The sequence below is a fragment of the Vespula pensylvanica genome, chromosome 5, assembly GCF_014466175.1.
Source record: "Vespula pensylvanica isolate Volc-1 chromosome 5, ASM1446617v1, whole genome shotgun sequence".
In the NCBI taxonomy this organism is placed as follows: domain Eukaryota; kingdom Metazoa; phylum Arthropoda; class Insecta; order Hymenoptera; family Vespidae; genus Vespula; species Vespula pensylvanica.
Window position 1 is genome coordinate 8,999,907 of NC_057689.1, and position 27,667 is coordinate 9,027,573.

Sequence of the window (27,667 nt, forward strand, 5' to 3'; positions counted from 1 at the left end):
TTGTCTTTAGATTCATTACTGCCTTCTGAACTGTTGTTGTCTTTAGAGTTATTGTTGTCTTCTGAACTGTTGTTATCTTTAGATTCATTGCTGTTTCCTGAATTACCTTTTTGTTTAGAGCCATTGCTTTTTCCTGAATTACCTTTCTGTTTAGACCCATTATTGTTTCCTGAATTGTCTTTGTGTTTAGAATCATTGTTCTTTTCAGAACTGCCTTTGTGTTTTGATTCATTGCTGTTCTCTGAACTATCATTGTTCTTGGAATTATTGTTATCTTCTGAGCTGCCTTCCTTGGAGTTACCATTTTCCGATTCTTTTGAATTATCTGATTCTGCATTGCTTTCCTTGGAATGACCAAATATGTGGTCCAACAGACCATGTGATGAAGAGTCTGTCTTAGAGTGATCAAATATGTGGTCCAACAGACCATGTGATGAAGAGTCTGTCTTAGAGTGATCAAATATGTGGTCTAACAGACCATGTGATGAAGAGTCTGTCTTGGAATGACCAAATATGTGATGTAACAGACCATGTGATATAGAATCTTTGTTGGAGTTATCATTTTCCAATTTTTTCAAATTATCTGATTCGGTATTGTCTTCTTTGGAGTTTTGTAATGTATTGCCTAAAACGTCATGAAATATAGAGCCTTCCTTGGAGTTTCCATTATTTTTCTCTCCTGATACTCCGCCATTATCATTAGAAAAAGGTATAATATTCTTTTTTGTGTCTTCATCATTTTCCTTAGATTCATCAACTTTTTTTACTTTGCTATCATCTAAATCAATATTTGAATTAGGATTGCTGTCCAATACATTTCCGTTATGCGGATCACTATTCGGATCTTCATTTGCGGCCGACTGAGATAAAATATCAACAATTTATATTAAATGTACATGTATTTAATTTTGTAGCTGATGTGATTAGAACTTCTACATTGAAAATATTATTTTCTTCGTTTATATACTTACGTTCAACGCAAAACTGTCTTGATATGTTGTATAACGACCCAATACGAGATTCGTTGAAATAATTAAGAATAGAAACGTACATATTAACTTCCCCATCTTCGAAACTGTCCTCTCTTTCCACTTTTGTTATTTCTAAACCGTCTACAGTGGCTCGTAAAGGAAAAATGCAATGAAGTCGAGGAATTCCTTGATTATTTATTTCTTTCCGGGAATTTAAATACTCTTTTTCGGTTTATCTTACTGATAAGACGATTTTAAAATAATTGTTAAGTCGAAGTAAATATATTGCTTCTGTCTACTGAATTTGTACCTTTTTTAGTGATATGCTTAATTTCTTCGTCCTTGTTAATGACTTAACGTATCTATATCTTAAAATAAATGTATTTGCTATCTTGTTTTTTTTTTCATAAGCTTCTAAACAAATATTGATGTAATATAAATACTTTGACCGTGAAATTTATACTGCAACAAGTAAGCGATTAGTCTTGGAAGAAATTCGCATAGATATATAGTAACATTGTAAACGATTTATTAAATGTCGATTGAACATTGCAATGTTCGTTGAACAAAGAAAATATTCGACGATGGTATTGATAACAAAAAAGGGAGATATAGAAAAAAGAAAATTAAAAGTACTGCAAAAATTTATAATTAATATCGTCATATAAATCTCTCGTTTATATGAAAGTAATCTATTTACCAATTATAATAGTTTCTTTATCAATTATAACTGTTTCTAATAAATAATAATAATAATAATAATAATAATAATAATAATAAATAAAATAAAATAATAATAATAATAATAATAATGATAATAATAATAATAATAATAATAATAAACAAATGCACCGACTATATGAATACTACGTGTTTTCTTCTTGCTACAAAGATCGTTCGTATTAGAAACCAAAAGAAAATAATTATAGAAATACAATATATAGTAATAAAGATGATATAAAGATGGTCCAGGTCTCAACCAACATTATTTCTGAGCAATTGGTTTACCGCCGTCAACGTGGAAATCGGTATCTGCAAGGAAAAACTTTTATGATCGAGATAATTAAGAAGAAAAAATTAAAAAAAGAAAAAAACTGACGATCATTTACATTAAAAATATCATCAAAGAACGATCCGGGTTTATAAGTTTTTGAACCAACAAAAGTGATGTCACTGCCAGTCAAACCGTCGGTATTCACTCGTGAGATAATTTCTCCGGATGCACTGGCAGCACCAGATGCAGTTCCTGATGTGGCACTAGACGTGGATGCTGGGATTGGGACCGAAACTGGTATCACCGAACTCGATTGTATTATTTGTTTTCTCAATGGACCAGTGCGAAATCTCTTTCTTAAGTACCAATGATTCAATACCGGTTGTTCTTGTGCCGTATTAACATTACTACCTACGTGATGTAACGTAACGAGTTAAGCTTACGATAAGAAAAGCTATGAAAAGTCTATTCATTTTTTCGATCTAATTTCAATTTTTATTCCTTACCAACTGCAGCATTGCCATTAGCTCCAGCATTAGCTGTAACGACTCCTTTCAAAGATATCAAGCCATTGATAGACGTAGTAGATTCGTTTATCTTTCGATTTTCTTCGACCGATCTATCACGGGAAGTTGGGATCTTTTGTACATTTTCGGATGCACTCTTGTCACTGACGTAACCCGCATTCGCATCAGGATAAACATTTCCATATAGTTCTGCTGACGTACCTACCGGTGAAGACTGAATTTTTTTTTACGATTATTACAAATACTATACTTTTTACAAATATTTTTAATTAATCGAATACTTACGTATTTTGATTCGGGAACAGGTTCGTTGACCAGAACTAACGATTTTGAAACTATCTAAAAACAAAATTTGAACTTTTGTAACATTCCATTTAGATGAGTTGAAATTTATTGATAGAGAAAGAAAAAAAATATTCACTGCTCTTTGGTTCTTGTGATTTTTCGGTATTGATCCTGAAATTAATTGTATGTTTGTATGACTTGTAGAAGGTTTAATTGACGCGGTATTACTAGATACTGTATCATAATGAACATTATCGGAATTAGGTTTGTTTTCATTTCCGTTTAGGACACCTTCGAGTCCAGTTCTGGCTGCTGGTAGATTATTTCCAAGTCCAGCTTCTGCGAAAAGATTACCGGCAACAGGATTATTCGAATTTCCACTTCCATCTAGGACTCCTCCAAGGCCAGCTCTAGCTCCTGGTAGATTATTTCCAAGTCCAGCTTCGGCGAAAAGATTACCGGCAGCATTCGGATTATTCGAATTTCCACTTCCGTCTAGGATTCCTCCAAGACCAGCCCTGGCTGCTGGTCGATTATGTCCAAGACCAGCTTGTGCGAATAAGCCACCACCTAACAACGATATCCACGTTTCTTCATCTTTCTCTTTCTCTTTAAAAAAAAAAGAAAGAACAAGAAAAGATTTGTTTCTCACCTGCGTTTGCATTATTACCGTTAAGTAGTCCACCTAATCCAGCAGATGCTTGTGGACCAAACGGTGTTCCAGCACTTGCATGAAGTCCTCCACCGGTTTGAGAATTACCGAGAAAACCACCGAGACCAGTTTCAGCATGATATCCAGCAAAATTCACACGGACACCGTCTCTTGTGAATTGTAAGAACGGTAGCTACGATGAATTAAATGCTATTTTATATCGAAGCATGTATCAATAAGTATCAATTTTCAATACGTTCTAAGCAAATATTGGATAAACAATATGGAATATTATATGTCTATTATTCCTTTATAATAAATGATATTTATAATAATGATCTTTTTTTATAATAAATAATAACCAATTGATATTTAATATTGAAGCAATTATCGTTTTTATGTACGATTATAATTATTAATTATGTTTGACAGAGAAATTTTAAATTACCCGACAGCTCGTTATTTTTTAACTCAATAGTAGGATTACGGTCGATTAAAAATAATTTTTGTTTTAGAAGGTTCAAGAGTTCAATATCAGTGAAATAGTTTTTCGAGTAACGCAAGTCATTCTTCTTATCGGACGACAAATGCTCTGTTTTCTTTTTCAAATGAATTTTCGAGCGATAAGTAAATATTATCAAAGAAAAAGCACTCAATTGTTTCTTAGTATCAATAGGTTTAAAAATTATAAATGTTACTAATGCTACTAATATCATCAAATACAACAGACAGTTAAATATAATTGATGATTTGATCAGGTTTCTATTCTAATACTACTTTCTTTAATTAATTTTATTGTTTCTTCTTCATTTTTTTTTTTTTTATTTAATTACACTATTTCTCGTTTTCTTTTTGTTTAAATCGATATTATAACAATCTTTAATATATTAATTTTTTTCGAGATATCATTATTAATTATTGATCATAAATAAATCAATAGTAATTAATATTCTCCAAAGAATATTTTAAATAATTTATCAAATTTGAAAAAGTAAGAATATCGCTTACCCCACCGAAAGATTGAACATTATCTTCGACTTTTCTAGCATCGATTAGAAAAGAAAAAAATAGAAAGAGATTCACTGCTAGAAGGACACTGCTAATGCTCACTTTTCTCGTCGCCATCTTCTCTTGTACTGAACGAATCAGGTAAGACTACTGCCAACCAACACTGATTTCTAAAAATGCAATAAAGCTATCTCCGGTAGTAGGGAGAAACTCAGACGTTCGAACGTTAAAATCATCAGTAAATATCATGCCGTTCCTTCGATTTGTCATAGAGAGTTACAACAAATTTATAAATGAGACTCGAGATGTAATGGATAAAAAAGGAGACCTTGATCCTCTCAAATGTCAGGATTCTTACAAAACCAGACGGCGATTTTTTGTTTTACACATATCAACTATATTTCATAACAATATGAATAAATTTTTCCTCTTTTTTTTCTTCTTCTTCTAGTTATTACAGTTTTCTTCTTGTATCTTTTAATCGTCATAATTAGACTTTACAATATGAACTTTAAGAATACGATTTTTAATTCTCTTAATTTTACGTAATATATGTAACGCGTGTTTCCTTGAAGAGAAAACACCGTCGGACGATGCAATACTAATAGTTAATGCTGATAGTCGGCTTGAAAACACATGTCGTTTTTCTTTTTTGAACTTTTTAATCATGCAAAAAATATTCCCTTCGATTGTGTCTTATTCATGAAGCTTTGTTCATATATTCGAAGTCTATCATTTACATCTATGTATATATGTATGTTTACATATACGTATCACGTATGCTCGTTCTTTTTTTTTTAATTTATCGAATTCTAAAGATACCTTGATTTCGTCTTTATTTTTTTAAAATCAAAGGAGGAGGTAATATATGTATATACAGACACACACACAGATATATATATATATATATATATATATATATATATATATATATATAGGAAGTGTAATAGATCTCGAGGACAATCAAAGTTTTACATAGGAGAATCACGTATAAATTTTACATAGGAGAATCACGTATAAGATCGAATGAATCATTCAATATTCTTGAAACATGACTTTTGATCTTTGAATCTATTAAGATTACGAGAAGTTTATTCTTTTCAACGTTTTGCACTCTCATCGTCTGGGATAAATAAACAAAAAATAATCTTTAACGCAGTATAGATGTGGAATTAGCGTCATTGTTTTTTATTCAATGAATATAATTATTTACGAAGCTATTCGAGCTTTTATCTCGAAGATGACTTACGTTCGACTCATCACTAAAAAACATTTGTATTTTACACTAATTTTACATTGACATTAAATTCATGCGAAGAAAAAAAAAAAAAAACAATTATTCACGCTAATGCATTATCGTAAACGAATAACTGCATTTTCATACGTCCTCTAACCGGTTTTCACTGTTCGGGGAATTCTCGTGACGTGCTTACTATGATAATGAAATTCAATAGAAGGAGATATTTCGGTAGTTATATATGGTTGATTGATAATTTATAAAATGAGAATCTATAAACTGACTAATTACGTTTTACACAATTTATAATCTCGAAAATTGTTGATCGTAAGAGTGTGATAAAAAAAAGAAAAATAAAAATAAAAAGAGAAAATCGTAAAATAATTCGAGAAGAAATTAAACGAGAATAAATAACAAAAGTCAAACGAATGTAATCCTGGTATTTCGTGGAGCTACTTTATTTTGTAACGGTGGTTCGTCGTATGGATATCTCGATTTGTTCTTTTTCTTTGTTGAAATATTTTCAAATATTGAATCGTTTCGTTCCTTATCGATCGACGGCGCCACCTTGTTCTGAAGTTTGTCTTTTGATGAATTCAACGAAAAATGTCCGAAGAAAGTTCCGACCGAATCGTTTTCTTCGTTAATTTCCTCATGTACCTGATACATGTTAGGACCATGTTCGCTATCACCAAGAATTTCATGTACACCTGGAAAATAGTATCTATTATACCAGACTTTCTCTCCTTTGGGCGTACGTAACTATAATAATTATTATCCTCTTAAACGAAAGACGTCCGACGGAGATTATTAATACACGTTGCAAACTCACCGTCGAAAGAAATTCTTACGTAAAGTATTTACAAGTGCCTCGTAGAACACACGTCGTCAAGATGATGAAATTTTTCTTTTTTTCATCAAGATCAAAAATTATTGACAATATTAAATGATATTTATCGTGTTAATACCTTAACATTAATTCTCTATTTTTATTTTTAATCGATACCTCCGTAATTTCCATGACTTCCATGATTACCGCCATTATTACCGCCATGACCGTTACTTGAACAACAGTGATAATTTCCAAGAAGAGAATGTATTTGATGAGGTTTGTAAAGGGCACCATGATGGTTAATAAAAAGTTTCGTCAACGAATTAAATCCAAAAGGATCTTTTTGATGGTGTCTTGGATATCTCGATGCTTTCTTTTGCAATCGTTCGTTTTGTATTTGCTCTCTTCTTAGTCTCTGTTCCTCTCGTTGGGCCTGTATTCGATCACGTCTCTCCTGACGTCTCTTTTGAATTTCATCAGCGTTTTCTAATCTCTGTGATGAAGTTGTTTTTACGAGACTTCCAACCGCCTCCAAAGTTGAAATTGGGATCTGCAAGATGAATACGGATCAGTTTAATACGTAAGACGTTCGATTAGAACGTTCTCTTAATTTGATTTTAAAGCGAAAGCAGATACAGAGAGAAAGAGAGAGAGAGAGAGAGAGAGAGAGAGAGAGAGAGAGAGAGAGAGAGAGAGAGAGAGAGAGAGAGAGAGATAGGAAGCAAAGTTCATAATGCTTGACCTGAAAAATGTTGTCGATCGTTTCCTTATTTTCTGGTGTAAATGATTGCGCTACTACTGCAGTTTGTTTAACGGCCGTAATTGGAATCTATGTTGATTTAAATTATTTAATTAAGAAAAAGGAAAAAAAAGAAACGAAGATTAAAATAATCTTTGATCTTAAATACTTACGTTAAATATTTTATCTATTACGCTTTTCTTCTGGTCAAGACGATCTCCATAAATCTGACTTTGTAAAGCGGCCTGAAAAAATATTTACCAATAATTACACGAAGAAATATATTCGTATGAATAGTACGAGCTACGTAAAATGAGTTAATATATTTACATTGTTCGACTTTCTCGAGTCTTTGATATTGTTAACATGTAAATATTTAAGATCAAGATTACAAAGGTTAATAAAATCGATTTCATTCAATCCATATCATTTATATATTTATATTTATGAACTTACATTGTATATATTATTTACGAGTGTTTTGTCTTTTTATTTATCATCGTCAAAATGTTGTTTATTTATTAACACTCTTAAAATAATAATAATAATAGTAACTGATTAAATGTTAATAATCAATAATTATAAAATAAAGCTAAGGCAATGAATTGAAAGATTTTAATAGAATGAAAAACTTTTAATAACGAACAAATATTTCCAAGTTCTTATTATTTACAAATGTTTATTATAACACCTCTACATTACATTACGATTACTCAATTTTGTTATTTAAACTTACATCCTCCAATGCAGCCGCGAGAGCAATGACACCAATCAGAAAGTAAACTCGCATGATCGAACGAAAAGGAAAGGTGCTGAGAAAGCTGCCTTTCATTCAGCATCACCGGTCCAGATACGATTGCCAGGAAGATCGAGTGAACCGATCTATAAGGGCGCGATCGAGAGATCCCACGCTGATTCTCGGCCAATCGGAATTCGGTTGCTCATGAAACTATTTTTTTAATCTCCTTATCGAGGAAAGGTGCTTTCTACATAACGCAATATCGATATGTAATGTACGGTCGTAATGTACGGTCAACGACTTCTTTTATAATCTCCTCTCCTTTTTCATATCACCAACATCCTTTTCTTTTCATCACTTTTTAATTTACGTACGTGTTGGCGATATATCGTGCGTGGGCTTTGTAGTATGTTGTTATGCAACTTAATATCCCAACAACTATACCGATTATGTAACTAAACATATTAAATTTGTCTATCCTCACATCGTTTGACAAGAATGAATTAATCGTTTTGAAAAAAGCTTTTCATTTTCAAATTTCTTTTATATCGATATGATACATTATAAAGAAATATATACTACAATATTTGATGTTTACGCGACATTTTGTTTTTACGATATAATTTGCAATACGGTTTACTATTCCTGAATATTATAAAAGAATGCTTATAAAGACTATACAGTTGTTATTACGTATTTAAAGCTATTAAGTATCTCAAATTATGTTACATTGTAGATACAGTTAATTTGTGATATTTCACGCGTGTAGTATCTATGTAATTAACTTCTTTTTTTTTTTATAACGGATCTTTGGCTGTTTCATCGTTAAATAAGTATAATTAAATTATGACGTATTTTACATATTTTACGTCTAAGAGAAATCTGTTCCATTTTACACGTACACACATATGTATATACATATATATACTAAGTCTCAACTGATCCGTTTTCAATAAGCATTGGGATTATCTTGTAAATACGTTCCTACTTGCTTACCAAGATCCTTTCTAAATTCATCCACATTAACATCCGATTGCTAGAAAAAATAAAGTTTCAGATGTTTAAAATGTTCGATTAGATATTCTTAAAAAAAAAATAAATAAATAAAAACAAAAAGAAAAAAAAAATATGTTATATATAAAAATACAAATTATGTCGATCTTACTTTAAGGGCGTCCTGCCACTCAATGTTAAATAACCGAATCAATCCTTTGATGTTTCTGGTAATTAATGATTGAAGTTCACTTCTTGTAAGTACTGGAGTTTGTTTCGTGTTCGTCATTGTGGCTTCTGTCGTTATTGCAGTCTCATTTCTATCTCTCATCATCGATGTTTTACTCGATTCCATCAACGAATCGCTGCTCGTCGATCTATTAGTTGTGGTATCCGGTCCAATACTGTTACTAATTATTGAAGTAATTTGTTTGATTGCCGATTGAGTATCGTTGAACGTCTGAAAAATTTGTTCATAAAAACACAAGAAAAAACATCGAAACAATGCCTGGCGAATGGCAACCGGATATACAGCTGGTCATGTTATCGCATAAGAAACGAGGAACAAATTTTCGCGACACGTTAAACGTTATATTAAAAATATATTTATTGTAAAATATATTACTGATGATCCGTTTAATGAATCTCGTGCTAATGAATATTTATAAAAATTAAAATTTTTTTAATTTTTATTGATTTATTTATTTATTGGTTCTCTTCTTCCTTTTTCTTTTTTCTTTTTTTTTTTTTTAATTTTACCTCAAAAGCGAGCTTCGCCAGAGTCCAAAAGAATCCTGGTCTCTGTTTACGAACTTGTCTGACGACCCTCTTTGTTTCTTCCGGCATGATTGAGTCCGAAATGATTTTATCGTTGATAGAATTTTTCGTCTCGAAATCCTTCTCGTTCGACTCATCCGATAGCATTCTTTCGAGTGCATTCATTTTTTCAAGAATCTCTTCATCCAACCAAACGTTATTCTCATCGTTTTCATCAGGACGACGTTTATTATCCAGGATATTCTGTGACGGAGCGATATAATCGTAGCTTGATGGATTCGACGGCGGAAAATTCAAACGATTCTTTCTTAAAATATTATTTTCGAGATCTGAATCTACAGGAGGTGAGTATTGATAATACGTTTCCGGTACGACATATTTGACACGATCGTTTGATTCAATTCGGTAATCGTCGTAATAAGTTCCGTACGGCATCAAGTATAAATTTTGACAATCAGACATGTTTGATCCAAATAAACCCAGCAAGAGCCAACCGGCGATCCAATGATGAAATAACAACGAAGGCATCTAGAAAAAGTTATAATTCATTTTTATTAGAGCTGTAAAATTATTTTTATTGACGAAATTCTGGAATTTCTTGAAAAATAATATGTCGAAAGTAAAGTCGTATCGAAAGATTGTAAAAGTTCGGCTACGATCCAAAGTGAGAGTCACAGCGAGAGAATAAAGAAGAAAGAAAGATCCGTGAATTATGTAAACTCGATAGGACTCATGGAGGAAGGTTTTACCAGAGAAGTAGCGAGTGGGGAATAAAGAAACCCATGCGATTCAACGAACGCCGAAGACTCTGGATAACGTTAACTCTCCCTCGAATCAAACATCCATTCTTCTCACGTAAAACGCGTTGTAAGTTTTCCACGAAGAACTCCCAAAGGAATGACAAATTTTGTTAGAAAGATCTTCTCTCATTCTACGATCATCGAAGTTACGTTTCGCTGTTCTGAATTCTTTTTTCTGTTTTCTTTTTTATTTTTTTTTATTTTGCCAGAATTTTTACGAAAGATTTTTTTTTCTTCTTCCTCCACCTCCACCTCCTCCTCTTCTTCTTTTTCTTCTTCTTCAAGAATTCGTGAAAAGAAAAATCTTTATTTCGTTCGGAAATGTATTTTTTTTATCTTTACGTAGCTTACCTATCGTCCTTTCACTTTCTCAGAATATGATCGGTAATAACCAATCAAGTAAAATTTCCGTTGATTATTATCGACACGTGTTAACACGCGAAAGGATCGTTTCTTTGTAACGATAACTTGTTCTTAAAAGAAAAAGCAAGAGTTTGTTTAAAAGAAGGATGACGACGTTCTTAAACGTTCGAACGTTACTGTTCAATGAACGAACGGTAAATCGAGTTTTCTTTTAACGGAGATAGTGTTTCGAGCTTTACCGAGCGATTTATTATGCTTTAAGGTTCTACGTGACGTGTCTTATATCGAAGGCGTGAGTTGAATTTGATTTCAGGGTATATTTCGAGGATTACGAAATAAATCGATGAGCAATCGATATCGGCCCATGTGATGAAAATGTTTCGAAAATTCGTATCACTTTGAGAATCACGTATGAGCACTTAGAAATTTCAATTTGTTATTATTAAATGTCCTACTTCTATATACGACTAATATCTTTATTCATTTCATAAATAAATTGATTTCGTTTGTAATTTCGAGCTATGATGTCTTACTTGCGAAAGATTTATTTTGAATGAAAACGTAAATTTTGAAAAAAAGTAAAAAGAGAAAAACTTTATTACTCTTGACAGTAATATATAATCGCACATGCTTATAACTGTTAAAATTTCAAGATTAATGTATATAATATAAATATAATCAAGGTTAAAACGAAACATTATTCGAGTGTTTATTTTAATTTGAAATTATTTTTGAATTCGACAAGTTTACACCAATCAACGATTAGACTGAATGTAATTCCGCGTGTAAACGAAATCGTATTTAATCGATAATTTTATGTATTTTTTTGCTAAAACTCAAAGTGGTATTCATTTGTGAACATTTAGATATTATTTAAAACGCAAAACAAACATTGGCAATTTTCATTATCTAACTCCCTGTATCGTTAAAAGGTATAATAAGTATCTTGTATAAAAACGAGTGACTATTGATTTTAGTAAATATTCCTCGTAAATAGTAATTTAACATTTATTTACGTCATGGTGGAAACGAACGAAACGTAAGATATTTTCGCTCATAATCATTTACCGTTCAGAACGAAATGGTTTTTTGTAAAATGACATGCGTGCAACGACATCTTAGGTGAAGCATTACGAATCGAGAATCGTAGACTCGTAATAGCGAATGTTCACGAGACTTTCTAACACAACTTCCTTGACGTGGAACGTCGTAGCAGGAAGATTTTGTCCGATTAGAGAAGTACGCATGGTGATCGAACTAATTCGAGAATAATTTTTCTTTTCATTTCCTTTCATTATATTTTTCGATCTCACGGAAGATCGTTTGTCGAGTTACGTGCACTTATTTTTCGTATAGCATACGCACTTAAACACGCACGCATGCACGCACGCACACACACACATACACACACGCACGCATGCACGCACAAACACACATATAAAGAGAGAAAGACAGAGAGAGAGAGATACGATCGGTATCGATATTTCGATCGATCAATAGATCGATCTACCGTGAAGAAAATAATGACACTATTGTGATCGTATCGACGTATATATCGTAGTTTCTTATTTTTAAAAGAGAAACACTTTCCTTTCTGACAATCTTTACGATCAACGATCATCGAGTAATTCGTTCGTTCACCATCGTCGATGGATCGCACGATACTCGAACGTCCTTGCTTTCGTGGAACTGGCGGAATCAAACGACCACGTGGACCTTAACTCGGCACTTAACCGGCCATCTTTTACTTTCACTCTCGATCGCTCCCAAGACCACGTGTTTTCACGTATAAACGTAACACCATTTCTTACTTAGTATTATACTTAGACGCCCTCGTTCTTACTTCATCGTTAATTAGTTTCGAAGCTCATCGATATCCCAACGTGATATCCTCGTGAGTCAGCGTATTAAAATCGTAAAATAAATTATTCGTTGAGATTACCAATGTATTATCGATTCTAATATTATCCTTTGTATTTTACGTATACATTAAAAATTAAAAAAGTAATTCCTCCTTTTAATATAATTTTGTACTAATAATAAGTAACGATTACGTGTTTTGTAATATAATTTTTAATACTTCAAATAAAATAACAATTGGATAATTATAAATCTCGAAATATTTCCACTCGCGTGCACAAACCGTAGACAGTTTCTCTATTACGGAATTAACGAACGTTTCGCTATTATAATTAGTTCGGTCCGTAATCACACGGATGCATGACTTTCTCTCTCTCTCTCTTTCTACGATAAGATTGTTCAAAGAACAAACGTTCTTTTCTTATTCTTTAAATGGTAATTTAAAAGACTTATCTTTCTTTAGACGAACCGAACACTTAGTTATAAAATAGTCGCCTTAGGTTGTGGTCGTTTTGCATCACTTTTCTAACCAGTAAAACCTGTTTCTAGATTATTATGAAATATTATTTTTGGAAGGATATTGACCTTAACTCGGACCTAAGGACGGTTCGGTTCGAATAGTCGAAACGAATGACTATTTTAGATCTATTAACGTTTTCCTTTCCTCTATTTTACAATCAATTTTCTACTACTCAACTAACAAACTAATAGGCGTTATGTAAGTTCGTCTTTTGTAAACATGTACATCGGGACTTGTGTAATTCTTTATCAAACCGTCGACGTAAAATTTTTTTTATGTCAATTTAACAATATAACGAGACGAGATAATAAGCGTGAAATAATTGAAAGGAAAATTTTTAGGCTCACCGTAAACAAAAGAATCGTTCGTAGAAAATTATTCTTTACTGAGACTACGCAAGAAGACATTTCTCTCAATCCTCGAAGAGAACTGATCACACTTGCTTTTCCTCGAAATATCTCACCGTAGAGTTTTGTAGAAAAGAAAAAGAAAAAGAACAAAAAGGAAAAAAAAAAAAGATAAATAAAAAACGAAAATAAATAGCACTTATGTACAATTTTGATTAATATATACATTTCACGTCTAATTGCTGCGTAAATGACATATATCGAATATAAGAAGAAGTTAATTATACATTTCTTATTCTTTCCTCGTTTGTTTGTTCGAGAACGATTTGAAATCGAACACGACGAAATTTATCAAGGTTCGAAACAAAAAACAAAAAAAGATTTAAATTAAATTTGATGCGGAACGATGCAACAAAACATTAAGCGAACGGTCGTTAATATTATGCAAATCTCTGGCAGGTGTGTCGTCCGAAGCTAGTAAAAAAGAAAAAAGAAAAAAAAGAAAAAGAAAAACGAATAGAGCAGTGAACTTTACATAACGGAGATTTAACAGACTTGTAGTTATGAAATTTCTCGTCGTGTCTTCTTTCCTTTATATTTCGCGAATGACTGTAATGGCGTTAACGAATCTGGCTTTTAACTTTTACCGACTTCTTGCAAATTGCAACACTCCGTTCGTTTTTGTGTTAAACGAGCTCAATACTGCACGTTTTGAAACTGAAATCGTTCATTCGAATCTCGTTGAAAGCTTTTATTTTCTTCTTTTTCTTTTTTCCTTTAATGTAACAAAAAGAAAAAATGAAAAAAAAGGAAAACAATAACAATAAACAATTAATTAATTTAACGACGAGATCTTATTACTTCCAATAAAATCTTAATAAATGGAAAAATAATTTTGTCCTTGTCTTACCTTCGAATCTTTTTCACAAAAAATATCCAATTTATTCGCAAATACAGAGAGTGATTTGTTACGTAGTCGATGGATCGATCTCTTCAACGTTTTGTTTGAAAAACTTTTAATCTGTGGAATGAATCGAGCGCGAAAGTAAGATAGAGTGCATCTTGTCGAGCGGTAGAAACGACACTAACGAGATGAGTCTCTCTCTCTGGCCTTCCAATGTGTTTTGTATCAGCTACGAAGGTCGTCTACATTTTTACGAAATATCTTTGGCTTTCGTGTTTGAACTGAACAAATCCACTTAAATTCTTTATGGGACTACCCTTTGTTAGTCTCCCACTCTGACAGTATACGTCATCTTTCCATGTCGTAATATCATATAAAAATTTCTTTCTATACAGTCTAATAACTTTCTCGGAAATGTTATAAACTTTGTCAAATTATGAAGTTATCATTACTAATTTATTTACAAATTTTATAAGAAGAAATAAAAGAAAAAAAGATTTGTTAATAGTCTTCGATTACATTGCACGTTTTATATAATATTCAGATTTTGTAAGAATTTATCTAGGACGTTGAATTACGTAAAAGAATTATGTTAATGTTGACCGTAGAAAAAGAAAAAAAAAAAAAAACGAGAAAAAAAGAAGTTTATATTATCGTGAATATTATTTCGACAATGGAATATGTCAGCCTGAAGTATGATAACCCGTATGACAGGTAAGTACGTCGGAAAATAATTTCAATTATGTTATCTTTCAAAGCACATCGAACCCGAACCACGCCTAGCATTTACAATTATAATGTTTACATTTCACCGATGCACTTCTAGAAGAAGACATTCTTATCGACAAGGTTTTAGATAGAGTAATTAATGAAACAACTTTCATACGTAATTGCAAAAAAAAAACTAAAACGCGTGACTTCATCGATAAGTCGAGGACACGACCCGAATTCCTACTTTTGTGAAGTATATTAATTTTATAATTAGCTACGCAATGAATCTTTATTAATCTTTATTGATTAAAAGAAAAGAAAAACGAGAGAAAGAAAAACATACAAACCAAATGATAAAAAAGAAATTTCGTTGTTAATATGTAAATATATGCATGTATCTATTTCACATGGATAAGTAGGTAAGTGCGGTGTCAAAGTGCATAATTATTTTTTTCATTTACATTCACTTCTTCAAGGTAAAAGATCTAATATTTCGTAATACTCCTTTCCTTGTCGTATTGCCGTTATTTATATTTTTTCTAATACCTAATGACCTCTTATTGTCCGAAAAAAAAACTTCTTATAAGAAAAGTGAACCATTCATTTTTTTTTTTTTTTTTTTTTTTTGAAAAACACATATGCAAACGAGAAAAAAGAAAAAAAGAGAGTTTTTATTCCATTCGATTGTATAAACCTTCATGATAATAATTTATTAATATCAAGATCAATTGTGGATATCATTGTAAAATTTTTATTGCTTTTTTCTTCCAATAAAAAATTTAATAATGATACCACATAATATTGAAATTTTGCATTTACTTATACAGTTTATATATAAAGATTATTACAGAGAAAAAAGAAGAACTAGTTGTTACTGTCCTACTTAATTTATTACATATTTTTTTAAGTATAATATATATATATATACTTTTATATATACATACTTATATATATGTTTATATATATATTTTTAATATATATATATATATATTTATACTTAAAAAAGATCTGTATATAACGAGCTTAAAAACTGTTGGTCGATTGAGTCGATCAATTTGTACAAAATTTATATTACTTTATTATTCTTTAATTACTTTATTATTTCTTAATTAAAAATATATTACTTTATTTAACACACACAATTTTTGCAATAATGTTATTCACGTTCCTTTCGTCATCCGTTACGTGAATTCCCATAAGCATGAAATTATCGATTATCTGGAAATAAGTGAGATAACTGTCTCATAAATTCTATGCACTCCTTTCCGGTAACAGGAAGTTCTATATATGTGTTCTGAATACTTTCCGCGATAACGTTCGGGTTTTCTCCGAATTTTTCTTCTTTCTCTCTCTTTCTCTCTTAAGATAACCGAAAGCGAAGGATAGAAACAGAAAGAGAGAAAGAGAGAGAGAAAGAGAGAGAGAGAGAGAGAGAGAGAGAGAGAAGCTTTCACCGGATATAACAAACATATTCATATAATGAGGAAAGTGAAACGAAAAATAATCGTAAGATTCGCGATTGGATTTTATTTTATTTACAAAATAAAATATCATCTTTTTTCTCTTATCTTCGCTTGAAATTCGAGTAACATGACGAGTGTACTGTTATTATAGTAAGAACCAATAATTCTAGTTGACTCTATGAAATATATCGATACAATTTTAGTATCCAAAGGTATTATTATCAGATCGAATCTGGACATGCAAGGAATTTTCGTATACGTGTTCACCGCATTACGTGGTCACGCGAAAAGGAAAGTAATATAATGTACCTTCTAAATGATTAACTTACGATCTTACGTAATAATACTACATATCGTTTATATACATATATAGTATCGTTATCGTAGTTAAGCGTTAAGACTTAAAAAACTATTGGTTGGTTTGTTCTAATAAAAACTAAGACCTTATTCGATTTTATTTCTGAAGAATATAAAAGAAAATTGGACAATACTATAACTCGTACTGTCCTTTTTGGTACTTCCTACATTATTATAAATCGATTTTATTTGAGAGAAGTCATTATCCTTCATTTACGGATTTCTCGTCTTTATATACCTGTATATATGTGTATGTATATTTATATATATATATACACACACACACACACACATATATATAACGTATGTATGTATTTAGTTATAAAACATTTCAACGATTGTTAGTGACTTCTCTATTATAAAATCATTTATTATAACAATAATAACAACAAAAAATATTGCATCGTCATTCGTTCAACACTTTATGGCATCATATTAGGAAGCTTACTGTTTGTACCCAAATTTATATATATATATATACACACACATATATATACATATATATATTTTAATATTATTAATATATAAATATGATAAGATTATTAAAATATTATTCCTGTTACTTCTTTTTCCGCCTATTTCTTTTTAAATGATTCTCATGGTCGTAAAATTTCCATTGCAAATATATTCCTATTCGAATGATGTCATAAAATAAAAAAAAAATTGGATCGATGTGATCGATACGATCAAATCGATGGAAGAAATAATAGTACTCGAGCCGACTAAATTACTTTGAGATGGCAAATCGATCACGAATCTTGAATCTTTTCTCTCAGGATTCTACGATGCACCAACGTGTTTAATGAAGAACTTCATTAGTGTGGATTATCCGATGGTAAACCCTTTATAGCAAAGACACCTCGAAAGAAGGGCTTGAAGATTTCTAAGAGCGTCTGTGTTCGACGGGCTGAATTCTGAAAAGTAAGAGATAATAAGTTCAAAAAAATATTCTTTTTTTTATAAAAACGATCGTGAAATACGTGAAAATTAAAGTTATTTTAATTATTATCTCTGTTAACTGATATATATATATATATATTATATATATATTATATATATATTATATATATGTTATATATATAAAATAAAAAGAAAAGATATTATAAATCATAACGTTTCTCTTTTTGAATCCTTCGTACCATAACTAAATTCATATATTGAAGTCTTTGACTTTATCCTGAAGGACTTTGATCGAGGATAACTAGTTTTTTTACCGTTACTATCACTAAAACAACCAATCAACATTTACGTTCACCGGTATTTGCATACTACAAAAATTAAAAGAATAGTAAAACAACTAAGAAACTAATTTCTTATATCGCATAAAAAACATTAAATATTCTAATCATAGTCTCCAGAAATGATATATGAATTTTTCTTTTTCTGACATTGTCATGATTTTATATGACTTCTCGATACTTCTGCGTCATCGTACTTTTTCGATCGAAACAATGATGATTTGTATTTTATCGTTCATTGAACTTCAAGATATAATTTATTTCTGTTTATGAATTAAAAAGTAGTGAAGGTTTTTGAATGATCGATACAATTATAATATAATACTTACAAGAATAATATTGCTGAGAATTCTACTGATGTTTGTGATTAAAGTGAAGCCAGAACCAAACACAGGTGGCGGTATATCCAAGGATACTTTTTGTCTATCGAACATTGGAATATTTTCCTCCGTTGTTGTCGTTGTAGAACCGCTTTCGATCTTCTAAACAAACAACGCGTTTCTATGTAATGCTTTTATCATTTACCTTACCAACTTCCTAGTATAAACCGCGAGTACTTTCACTACATTGATCGACCTTTGAATCATATTTCTTTTTCTTTTTATAAATCTTCGAACGTATGTATATGTGTGTATACCTGATATGTACAACGCGCGCGCGTGCGCGCATGTGTGTATGTGGGTATGTGCGATTTGTCTATGACACTTATTCCTATGATGAGATGTTACTAGAGAATTATAGGGAATTTCTTTATTCACCATAGTACAGTGATGATTTCGTATAAAAAGTATCAAGTTCTATATATACTACAACTACGTTTTTTTCGATATGTTATTAATGATAAATCGATTTATTTTAATTAAAAAAGGAAAAATATATCGTCTCTCTTACAATAGATAATGTGTGAACTATGATAGGAAATGAGGAAAGGATTCGGAATGTCTATACTTCACTAAAAGATATCTAATCATAAGTGGTAGACAAACAAATGGTAGTAAGTTTATTTCGTATAATCATTATTATCTATCATCATCATCATCATCATCATTATCATCATCATTATCATCATTATCATCATCATCATCATATCGATCGTTATCGTCAGTATTATACGTAAAAAAGCATTCAGATGCACTATTTACATCACTATTAACACGCGATACCGGTGGATTCTATCAGAGATCGAATCGCACCTTATAACGAAGACAAGAAAAAAAGAAGAAAAAAAAAGAAAAAAAGAAAGAAAGAAAGAAAGAAAGAAAAAAAAAAAACAGAAAAATAATACTTACTAAAAGCGAAATTATTTACAGACAATAAATTCTTATAGAGAGATTCGAAATCTCTCAATATATCCAAGCTAGCTTCGCGGGGATTGCCTCAAAGAATTTAAACTTGATAAAACGATAAGCATTAACGAGATTGCAATAACAACACAGGAACGTGAGAGTTGCTTTTGTTTCTTTGTTTTTTTTTTTTTTGCAGTGACTTGTGTGGTTCTTTATCTCGAGAAAGTAATGTTGTAACAGGGTATACACTCGAAGAGAAGAGGGGTAGGGGGGAGAGGATGTGCCCTAGTCCTCGTGCGTTTTATCGGCCGAGCTAAAAAAAGAAAGTGAAAACAAAAAATGTCCATTTATCATTGAAACCTTTATCACTTCGTTAATACTGTCCCTCTTCGATCTTATCTTTCTATCTCCTTTTTTAATCTCTTATTATATTCATTTTTTTTTACTCTCGTTTTCTCTATTATCTTATGGCATATCCATGGCTTTTTGGAATGATGATCTCCGGTCAAGCGTAGCCGTTCGATGCTCGAAAGTCCAAAGTCCAGTTTCCAAATTCCCCGTTTTAAGCCTTCTACTACGCCGTCTATGGTGGCGGGTAGTCATACTGTTATGCATAATAGCTATTTTCAGTACTCGTTAAGAGAGTTTTTATCTGTTTTTTTTTTTTCTTTTTTGTTTTAGTCTTTTTTCTCAGCCCACGTTAGGTTTTGTTAAGATTTTATAAAGTATTGAGTCGAGTTCGTTTAAAAAGCTTTCGTTTATAAAAAAAGACGATGGAAATCGATTAATAAGAAATCGTTTAAAAAAAATGTTAGTAGAATGAAAAAAGGAAAGAATATAAGAAAAAGAAAAAAGAAATAGAGCGTTCGAATGAGAGTATAGTGAAAGGCAATGCTAATGATCCCAAGATAAATCTTTGACCCTGTTTAGTATCCTACAATGATGAACTCTATTACTGCATTTTGTTGCAATGAATGCAATTGACTATTAAATGCATTATACAAGATTAAAATCAAGCTAAACTAGATGATGCCGTTTTTATTCGATTTCCTTGTAATGATTTTCAAATTCGAATTAGTCAATCGAGCATACCATATTATCGATTAATATATAAATAATGCATATCTATACATAATTATGCAAAAGTAATAGAGCTGGAATAATTATTCGCAGAATTTGAATTGAACGTTTAGACCTTGACCATAAATCGAAAGATAGCTGAAGAGTAATACGAAAAGAATAGAGATAAAAATAGATATTTCCTTCGAAAATAATTAGAAATTATATGTAAAAAAAAGAGTAAACATGTTATGTTATATAATCATAAGAGAAGAAGAAAAAGAATAAGAAGAAAAAGAAGACCGTATTGCAGACAGAAAAGAAGAAAAAAAATAAAGTACACGTAGTTCCCACTCGACGAATTTTTTTGCTTCTTTTTTTTTTTAAATATCGTAATATCCAACAAATTTATCTTTCGTTGAAAAAAAAGGAAATTATTTTCAGATTTTTAATAATAAAACTATATAATTTCCAGGAACAAAATGTACATTTTAATTCGGAAAAGTGAGAACTACCTATACTTGTATTACTCTGTATGTACACACACGTACATAAACACACACGCATACGCAAAGAAAGAAAAAGAAAAAGAAGAAAAAAAAATAACAGGCACTCGATTAATATAATCCTACCCCTCCAAGATTGGCGAATGCTCCAAGATTAATTCCAGCAGCGGCACCGGCTCCACTGGCTCCATTTCCGTTCGAAGAACCGGAAGTTCCACTATTACTAGCAGAGCTCAGATTTGATATAACTCCTAATTTCGAAGAGAGCAAGTTACTCAGTAATTGAGATGTTGCTGCACTAGATGCGCCACTATCTGCACTGACTCCTCCTCCAACGCTGACACCACCTGTAGTTAAATATATTTATTAAAAATTAATAACAATGAATAAATATAATATTCAGTTAAATATAAAAAAAAACGACTATAAACGAGTACGACAAGAAAATCTGCCCTCCGCCGCTATCTCTCTCTCCCTCTTTTTGTATCTTTCATACCTCCACCACTAAGACCACCGGCGATAGAACTCAATGGCGCCAATTTCGAAACGAACGCATTGGTCAATCCACTCTTTGCACTGTTAAAAAATGTCGAGGCACTGCTTATCACTGGACCAATACTGGCCGTACCAGCTTGAATCTTCTGCGAGACGAGATTGCCGATAAATTGACTGGTAGCCGATTGACTATTGTCTATACCAAAAGCTGCGTTCTTAGCTTTATTAGATTCGTCCAATACCGTCAACGCTTTTGTTTTAGCATCCAGGAAGGCATCTAATTTCTAAAAATATTAGATTCATACCTATCGTTCATTATTTCTTTTATTTCTTTTATTTTTTAATCGACTAATACCAAATATTACTTACACCAAAAACAAAGTTGATAACGCCATTCGACACTCCCAATTTGACGATACCAATTTTTCTCTTGTCTCTGTCGGTTCTCTCATCGTCAACTTTTTGATCCTCATCAGCCTCGAATACGTACACCTATTTGTAAATCACGAATAGTTCGACGAATTATACAAGAAAAGTGCACAACTTTCACCATTTCTACAAATAATTGTTAACCTCTTAAAAATTTTATGTAATAACGGAGAAATCAATGGGGGATAAGTCTCATTAATTAATAACACATATTTTAATTGAAAAGAACAAAAAGAGCAGAAAAAAAAGGTAAAGAAAAAACAAGATAGAATTAGAATAGAACGATTACGTAAAGAGCCGATAATGATTTATCGATGAACTGTGACACACGACGAGTGGACGCGCGGGCATGGGTACCGGAAAATCCGTTAAAAGAGTGAATCTACGTATCTCTGTCGCCTCGTAAACTTAACCGTCTACTTTCACTCTCGACTTGTTCCTTGGGACCGAGACTCTTTCTCTCTCTCTCTTTCTCTCTTTTTATCTGTTTACCTCTTTCTCTTATTCCCTCTCTACCTTGTATATCTTTTCTTCCCCACCCCTTCTTCCTTCGTTCTATTCATCAAATCAAATCTAGTCGCCCGTCTCCTAAATGTTTCTACATTCTATTTACAGATATTTAAACGATTTCAAGTACGACAATGGATTAGAAATGTTCTTATTTGGAAAAAGAAAGATTGTAATACTCGTCAAAACTCCATTTATGCGTTATTTTTCAATTTCTTAAAATTAAATTAAACGCCCATTACGACAAAACATTTATTTGATTGCATCGTTCAACGATCATATTGACATAGAGATATTTCTTCCGTACGCTTCGATAATAAACATCGTTTTCTCTCATTAAGCAATAAGCTACCGCAAATCGAGGTTGTTATTCATAAGCGAGCGAAATGGCGCAATGGAAAATCGCGACGTATAGTAACGACGTTGTACTATTCGCACGTAATGTCTCGATGCATTATTGAAACGTACATATGTACATACGTACATTTCAAACTAATACGATGGAGGACGATTTCGTAGGCTTTCTAAAAGTAGTCAAGGTCATTCGATTAGAATGACTTTCCATTTAAATCCATAGGTTAATCACGATCTACGAACGATTTTTTCATGTCAACTTACTTCGTTCAAAGGGCTCAGATCGTTTTCGGCATCTCTTTTTACTATTGGATTGGAAGCAACAAAACCGGAGATCAGCAACAAACCGCACAACGTCCACGTGAACTTCATTTTTTCAATCACCGTTTTTCCTTTTTTCTTTTCCTTACAAATTAAACCTATATGTTCGAAAAAAAAACAACATCGATTTATATTATAATGTCATTAAGAAGAAGAGGAAGAAGAAGAAGATAAAGAAGAAGAAGAAGAAGAATATGAAGGGGGTGTTGAACAACGATATAAAAGTTAAGTGAAAGGTGGAAAGAAAGTATAATCGATTACATCTTGATTACGTGTTAAATCCCGCTATAACGTTTATAAGAGTGCATCTTCTGCCACGATAAAACACTTTGAGATGAACTTAACCGATTTTAATCCAATATATGTGGAACTGTTAGATCGTTGCCTTTAAATGTCACTCGAAATATATGTGTGTGTGTGTGTGTATCTAAAATCTAAAACGTCGATTACGAACAAATGCGAAAAGAAGTGGTTTAGAAAAAATATTAATCGATAAAAAAGAAAAAAAACCACGAACGACATTCACGGCGGTAAATTACTTTTCGTTGTAATAAAAATAAAATAATAAAAATATATATATATATTTGTATATGTACATATATATACATACATACATACATACATACATACATACATACATACATACATACATATGTGTATACATATACATATATATACATATATATATATATATATATATATATATTATACATGTAAGAATGTGGATTATTACACTTACGTGCATATGCACGTGTATATGTTGACAACGAAAATAAAGAACAAACGAAGGAACAAACAAACAAACAAACAAAAGAAGAAATGAACGACGAAATTTTATGACGATGATGAAGATGTTGAACTTACAGGAGACAGTAAGTCGAATGCAGGTGAGCGAAGAGATGTGTACCTGACGGAGTACGAGGCTCGTTTGAGGACCACGGTGAAGGAGGTTCCGATGTCTTACAAAGTCGAGGGAACGAAGCCGAGCATGTGTGCCCCTTCGAGAATCGAGAATCAAGCTTCGAGAATTGCGAGCTACACTATAAGCGACTAGTGGTGGGAGACTTTCGATTTGCTTCGCGCAAACCACATGGATCTCTTGTATATTTTACCTCTTTGCCTTATTACCCCACCCTTCTCTGTTCTATTCCACCCCTTCTCTCTCCTTCTCCTCTTTCCTCCCTCCTTTCCTCCCTCATCACCACCACCACCACCATCAACGCCATCACCATCACTAATAACACAATATAAAATCGTGCTATTAAAAATATTTCGACTAAAACGAATTTTAAATAGTCTTTTTGCCAACGAATTCGTGTCAAATTTTTTTGAAATTCAATGAAGCAATCGATCTCATCGTGCTCCATTTTCGATATTGTTCGTGATCAAGATCAAATAATAAACAAATCGATAATGGACGGTATAATGAGATTAACGACTTTGTGAATTATTAATGAGACTAATCTACTATTCGGTTAAATTTGAATAATATATTATTGCGCAAAGCTTATTAGTCACATATTAAAGAGGTTTCTAATAAAAATTAAAAGTATGTAATTATAGGGGTAATGATGATTACCTAGAAACGACTTTTTTTTCTATTTTTCAAATTTGCTTTTTATTTTTATTTTTATATAATGACGTGTGTATATATTATCTCATATTACTTGAATGAAATGTCCATTATGAGACAGTTAGTTTTTATGAATTTAATTTCTTTTTTTATTAATTTATCTAAGGTATTTTTATATTTAAAAAATGTCTTGTCCATCTCTCTCTCTCTCTCTCTCTCTCTCTCTCTCTCTCTCTCTTTCTCTCTCTTTATTTTTATTCATTGTTTTTTTATTCAATAATAAAGGAAAGAAAACATAATATTTTTTCATCAAAGAACATTCGGTAGAAAGTAAACCCATCGAGCTAGTTTATAAAATCTTTACGTAATACTTCGTTAAAGTAATCGTTTCCAATCATAACAACTTTTCCCAACAACGCTAATTGTGATTGTTCATCGGCACGAAACACCTTCTTGCTAATTAAGAACGTTCACCGACATTGATCGTAAAAATTCAATTCGAGTTACCGTCCTTTCACCTTGACCGTAATCTTGATTTACTATTTACCATTTCGCGATAGAAAATTGTCGATAGAAAAATTTTCTAACAATTAATTTCAGCATCGAATAGCGATCGATATCGATCGATAGAAATAGACGAACGCAAATAAAACTTTCATCTCAATTATGTTATTATAATAAAAGTAATTTCTTCAAGTATTTCATTATCTATCCTGTCTATTACTATTCGCTCTGAATACAACGTAGCGAATTTTCAGACACGCTTTTCAATTCGGTGCACGAAAACCTCGATAGAAAGGATCAAGGACTCAAATCGATTTTCGAATGCATTCGGCGCAACTTCGGCACTGGCGCAGTATAGTTGTTGTGTCGTTCATGCTACCGTCAAATAATTCTACCTACATATATACAGATTCTACGTGCACGCATTATTTTACTGCTCATCTTTTTCACCGAATTCGCCATTACGCAAGCAAACGAATGAACACGTCCTGTTAGATCGTTCATTCAAATGCGTCGCGAGTCAACGAACTTGTTCGATATTTTTTCTCTTTTTATATTTTTCTCTCTTTCTTTTTCTTTTTCCTTTATTTTTTTTCTTTTTTTTTCTCAGACTTACGCTTACGAAATTCTTACCAAGCCGAAATTCTTAAGTAGTAGCGAACGACCTATGTACGTATTTTGATAAACGATTTACTTGACATCTCATGGCTAACATCTTTTTGTTGGATCGTTAATAAATAAAGAATTACGTGACACCAATGAATACATAATTTTCTTTTAAAATCGTCTCACGAAACAAATTTATGTTTATTATACAACTTTTTAATTAAAATGAATTAAACTTAGATTAAATTTATGGAATAACGAAGAAGACGAATGAATACTAACGTTCGTACGAAAGTTACATCGATCTTTAAAAACAAACGAGGATTTATTATTTTTGAAACAGTTTCTGTTATCTAGGTTGACATAATGGACTGATAAGGGAAATATTTTAACGTTTTCTATATCCTGTTAATCCGGTTAATTGAAACTTGAATCGAATCGTTGGGTTTATTATGCAAAAGTCATATAATCGTTTTTAACGAGTTATGAGGGACGAAGTATAGATCGTTTAAAAAGTTTTTAATGTCTGCTCGATCGGCATAGCATGAGTCTCGGATATGACGAAACGTAGGGATTTGTCTAGTAAAGTAGTAAACTATAACGATGTGGTCAGACAATCTTTTCAACTCGTAGAGTGGTGCCACGTAGCGTTACGACGTTAAAATACGAGCGGCATCTCAAACGTTCAAGAACGCTCGTGTATAACTTTCCAACGAAAGAGAGAGTCCGACTGACTCCTCTCATTCTCTTGTGATCATCCAAACACTTAAGTAGGAGTAAAAACGAGAACAGGATCTTCTAGAGTGTCTTACGTAACGTGACACGTAAGATGATATCACATGAATTATATGATATCAACCAATATGACATCCCAAAAGTCGACAACTTCGAAAAACTTCAATTGATCTCTTTTCAAGATCCTATCGAAGGTTCGAACACGGTTCGTTAACCCGGAATCGATAACTTTTCGCTTTTTATGACATTTTAAAAAAACTTGTTTACTTACTTACTTACTTACTTACTTACTTACTTACTTATTTACTTATTTACTTACCCCGCGTGGCCTTCGCGAAAAAAAAATTACACACTGCTCCGATATCGATAATTAAGGAAAACGATTCACGTACGTAGAATCACGTTCGATTTCCGCAATTCACGTGACTCGTTACTCATTCATTTAACGTCGATTTAAATGTCGAAGAATATTCTACTTTGTTTTCGACACTCAACGTAGAAAGTTTCAACTAGTAGTTAATTGACGAGAGAAATTTTTTGATACGCGTACCTCGAACGAATGTCGATGATCGATCGCGACTTTCTTAATGGGACATTTTTATGCAAACCTTTCGATAGTTACGATGATGTCGATCGTATATTACAAATATTATTATTTCTTATTTTAAAAGATAAATGGATTTTTTTTTTCTTTTTTTTTTTTTATCGTCACAGTGATCCTCAAGGAAAGTATCGCGATACCGTAGAGCGGACCGATCGTGCCGTCTAAATAATACGTATTAGAGATTGTTAATAACGTCAAGAGACTTTCATAAATGAAACTTTCTACAAGAGTAACAGCGATGATCCTTCTCTTCCTCTCGTAAAGCTTACTCGTAAAGCTCGGTCTCACTCTGACAGTGTTTCTCAACCAATACAACCGAGAACACACTTCCTTATCTCTTTCTCTCTTTGTCTCTGTCTCTCTTGCTCAAG

General features: G+C 31.9%; 5 protein-coding genes across 13 annotated transcripts in view; all 5 read right to left on the reverse strand.

Moving 5' to 3' along the window:
* The window catches only part of LOC122629322 (GATA zinc finger domain-containing protein 14-like), a 3,824-nt gene extending 2,448 nt beyond the window's left edge, over positions 1–1,376 (reverse strand). Inside the window, exons 1-2 of one of the 6 annotated variants that reach the window (XM_043812658.1) lie at positions 972–1,376; positions 23–860 (exon numbers count right to left, since the gene is read on the reverse strand). In XM_043812658.1, the coding sequence (XP_043668593.1) occupies positions 23–860; positions 972–1,067 (934 nt within the window). In that variant the 5' untranslated portion in view covers positions 1,068–1,376. Of the gene's footprint in view, positions 1–8; positions 861–971 lie in introns of all 6 variants that reach the window. The other 5 variants (XM_043812653.1, XM_043812652.1, XM_043812655.1 and 2 more) reach the window with 5 other exon arrangements.
* Positions 1,377–1,597: 221 nt separating this feature from the next.
* Positions 1,598–4,653, reverse strand: LOC122629323. Of its 2 annotated transcripts, XM_043812660.1 has the most exons (8): positions 4,438–4,650; positions 3,430–3,622; positions 3,069–3,347; positions 2,914–2,948; positions 2,778–2,831; positions 2,472–2,706; positions 2,081–2,376; positions 1,598–2,003 (listed from the first exon to the last, which is right to left on the reverse strand). In XM_043812660.1, the coding sequence occupies exons 1-8, from the start codon at positions 4,552–4,554 to the stop codon at positions 1,947–1,949; spliced, it is 1,266 nt and encodes a 421-aa protein (XP_043668595.1). In that variant the 5' UTR covers positions 4,555–4,650; the 3' UTR covers positions 1,598–1,946. The 2 variants fall into 2 exon arrangements, with proteins under 2 accessions (XP_043668595.1, XP_043668594.1); XM_043812659.1 differs by having other exon boundaries at positions 2,914–3,347; positions 4,438–4,653.
* A 733-nt stretch (positions 4,654–5,386) lies between these two features.
* Positions 5,387–8,035, reverse strand: LOC122629413. Its single transcript, XM_043812798.1, has 6 exons — positions 7,959–8,035; positions 7,702–7,729; positions 7,419–7,490; positions 7,249–7,335; positions 6,681–7,056; positions 5,387–6,384 (listed from the first exon to the last, which is right to left on the reverse strand). Exons 1-6 carry the CDS (start codon positions 8,033–8,035, stop codon positions 6,095–6,097), a joined length of 930 nt encoding a protein of 309 aa, XP_043668733.1. The 3' UTR covers positions 5,387–6,094.
* On the reverse strand, positions 7,908–14,708 carry LOC122629484. The gene is made up of 4 exons (XM_043812932.1): positions 14,555–14,708; positions 9,737–10,282; positions 9,150–9,437; positions 7,908–9,020 (listed from the first exon to the last, which is right to left on the reverse strand). Exons 2-4 carry the CDS (start codon positions 10,280–10,282, stop codon positions 8,934–8,936), a joined length of 921 nt encoding a protein of 306 aa, XP_043668867.1. The 5' UTR covers positions 14,555–14,708; the 3' UTR covers positions 7,908–8,933.
* Positions 14,709–16,760: 2,052 nt separating this feature from the next.
* On the reverse strand, positions 16,761–27,307 carry LOC122629451. Of its 3 annotated transcripts, none has more exons than XM_043812864.1 (7): positions 27,012–27,307; positions 23,218–23,372; positions 22,033–22,155; positions 21,665–21,947; positions 21,295–21,515; positions 18,647–18,799; positions 16,761–17,993 (listed from the first exon to the last, which is right to left on the reverse strand). In XM_043812864.1, exons 2-7 carry the CDS (start codon positions 23,323–23,325, stop codon positions 17,895–17,897), a joined length of 987 nt encoding a protein of 328 aa, XP_043668799.1. In that variant the 5' UTR covers positions 23,326–23,372; positions 27,012–27,307; the 3' UTR covers positions 16,761–17,894. The 3 variants fall into 3 exon arrangements, with proteins under 3 accessions (XP_043668799.1, XP_043668798.1, XP_043668797.1); XM_043812863.1 differs by lacking the exon at positions 27,012–27,307 and adding an exon at positions 24,182–24,437; XM_043812862.1 differs by lacking the exon at positions 27,012–27,307 and adding an exon at positions 24,139–24,436.
* Between the last annotated feature and the right edge of the window lie 360 nt (positions 27,308–27,667).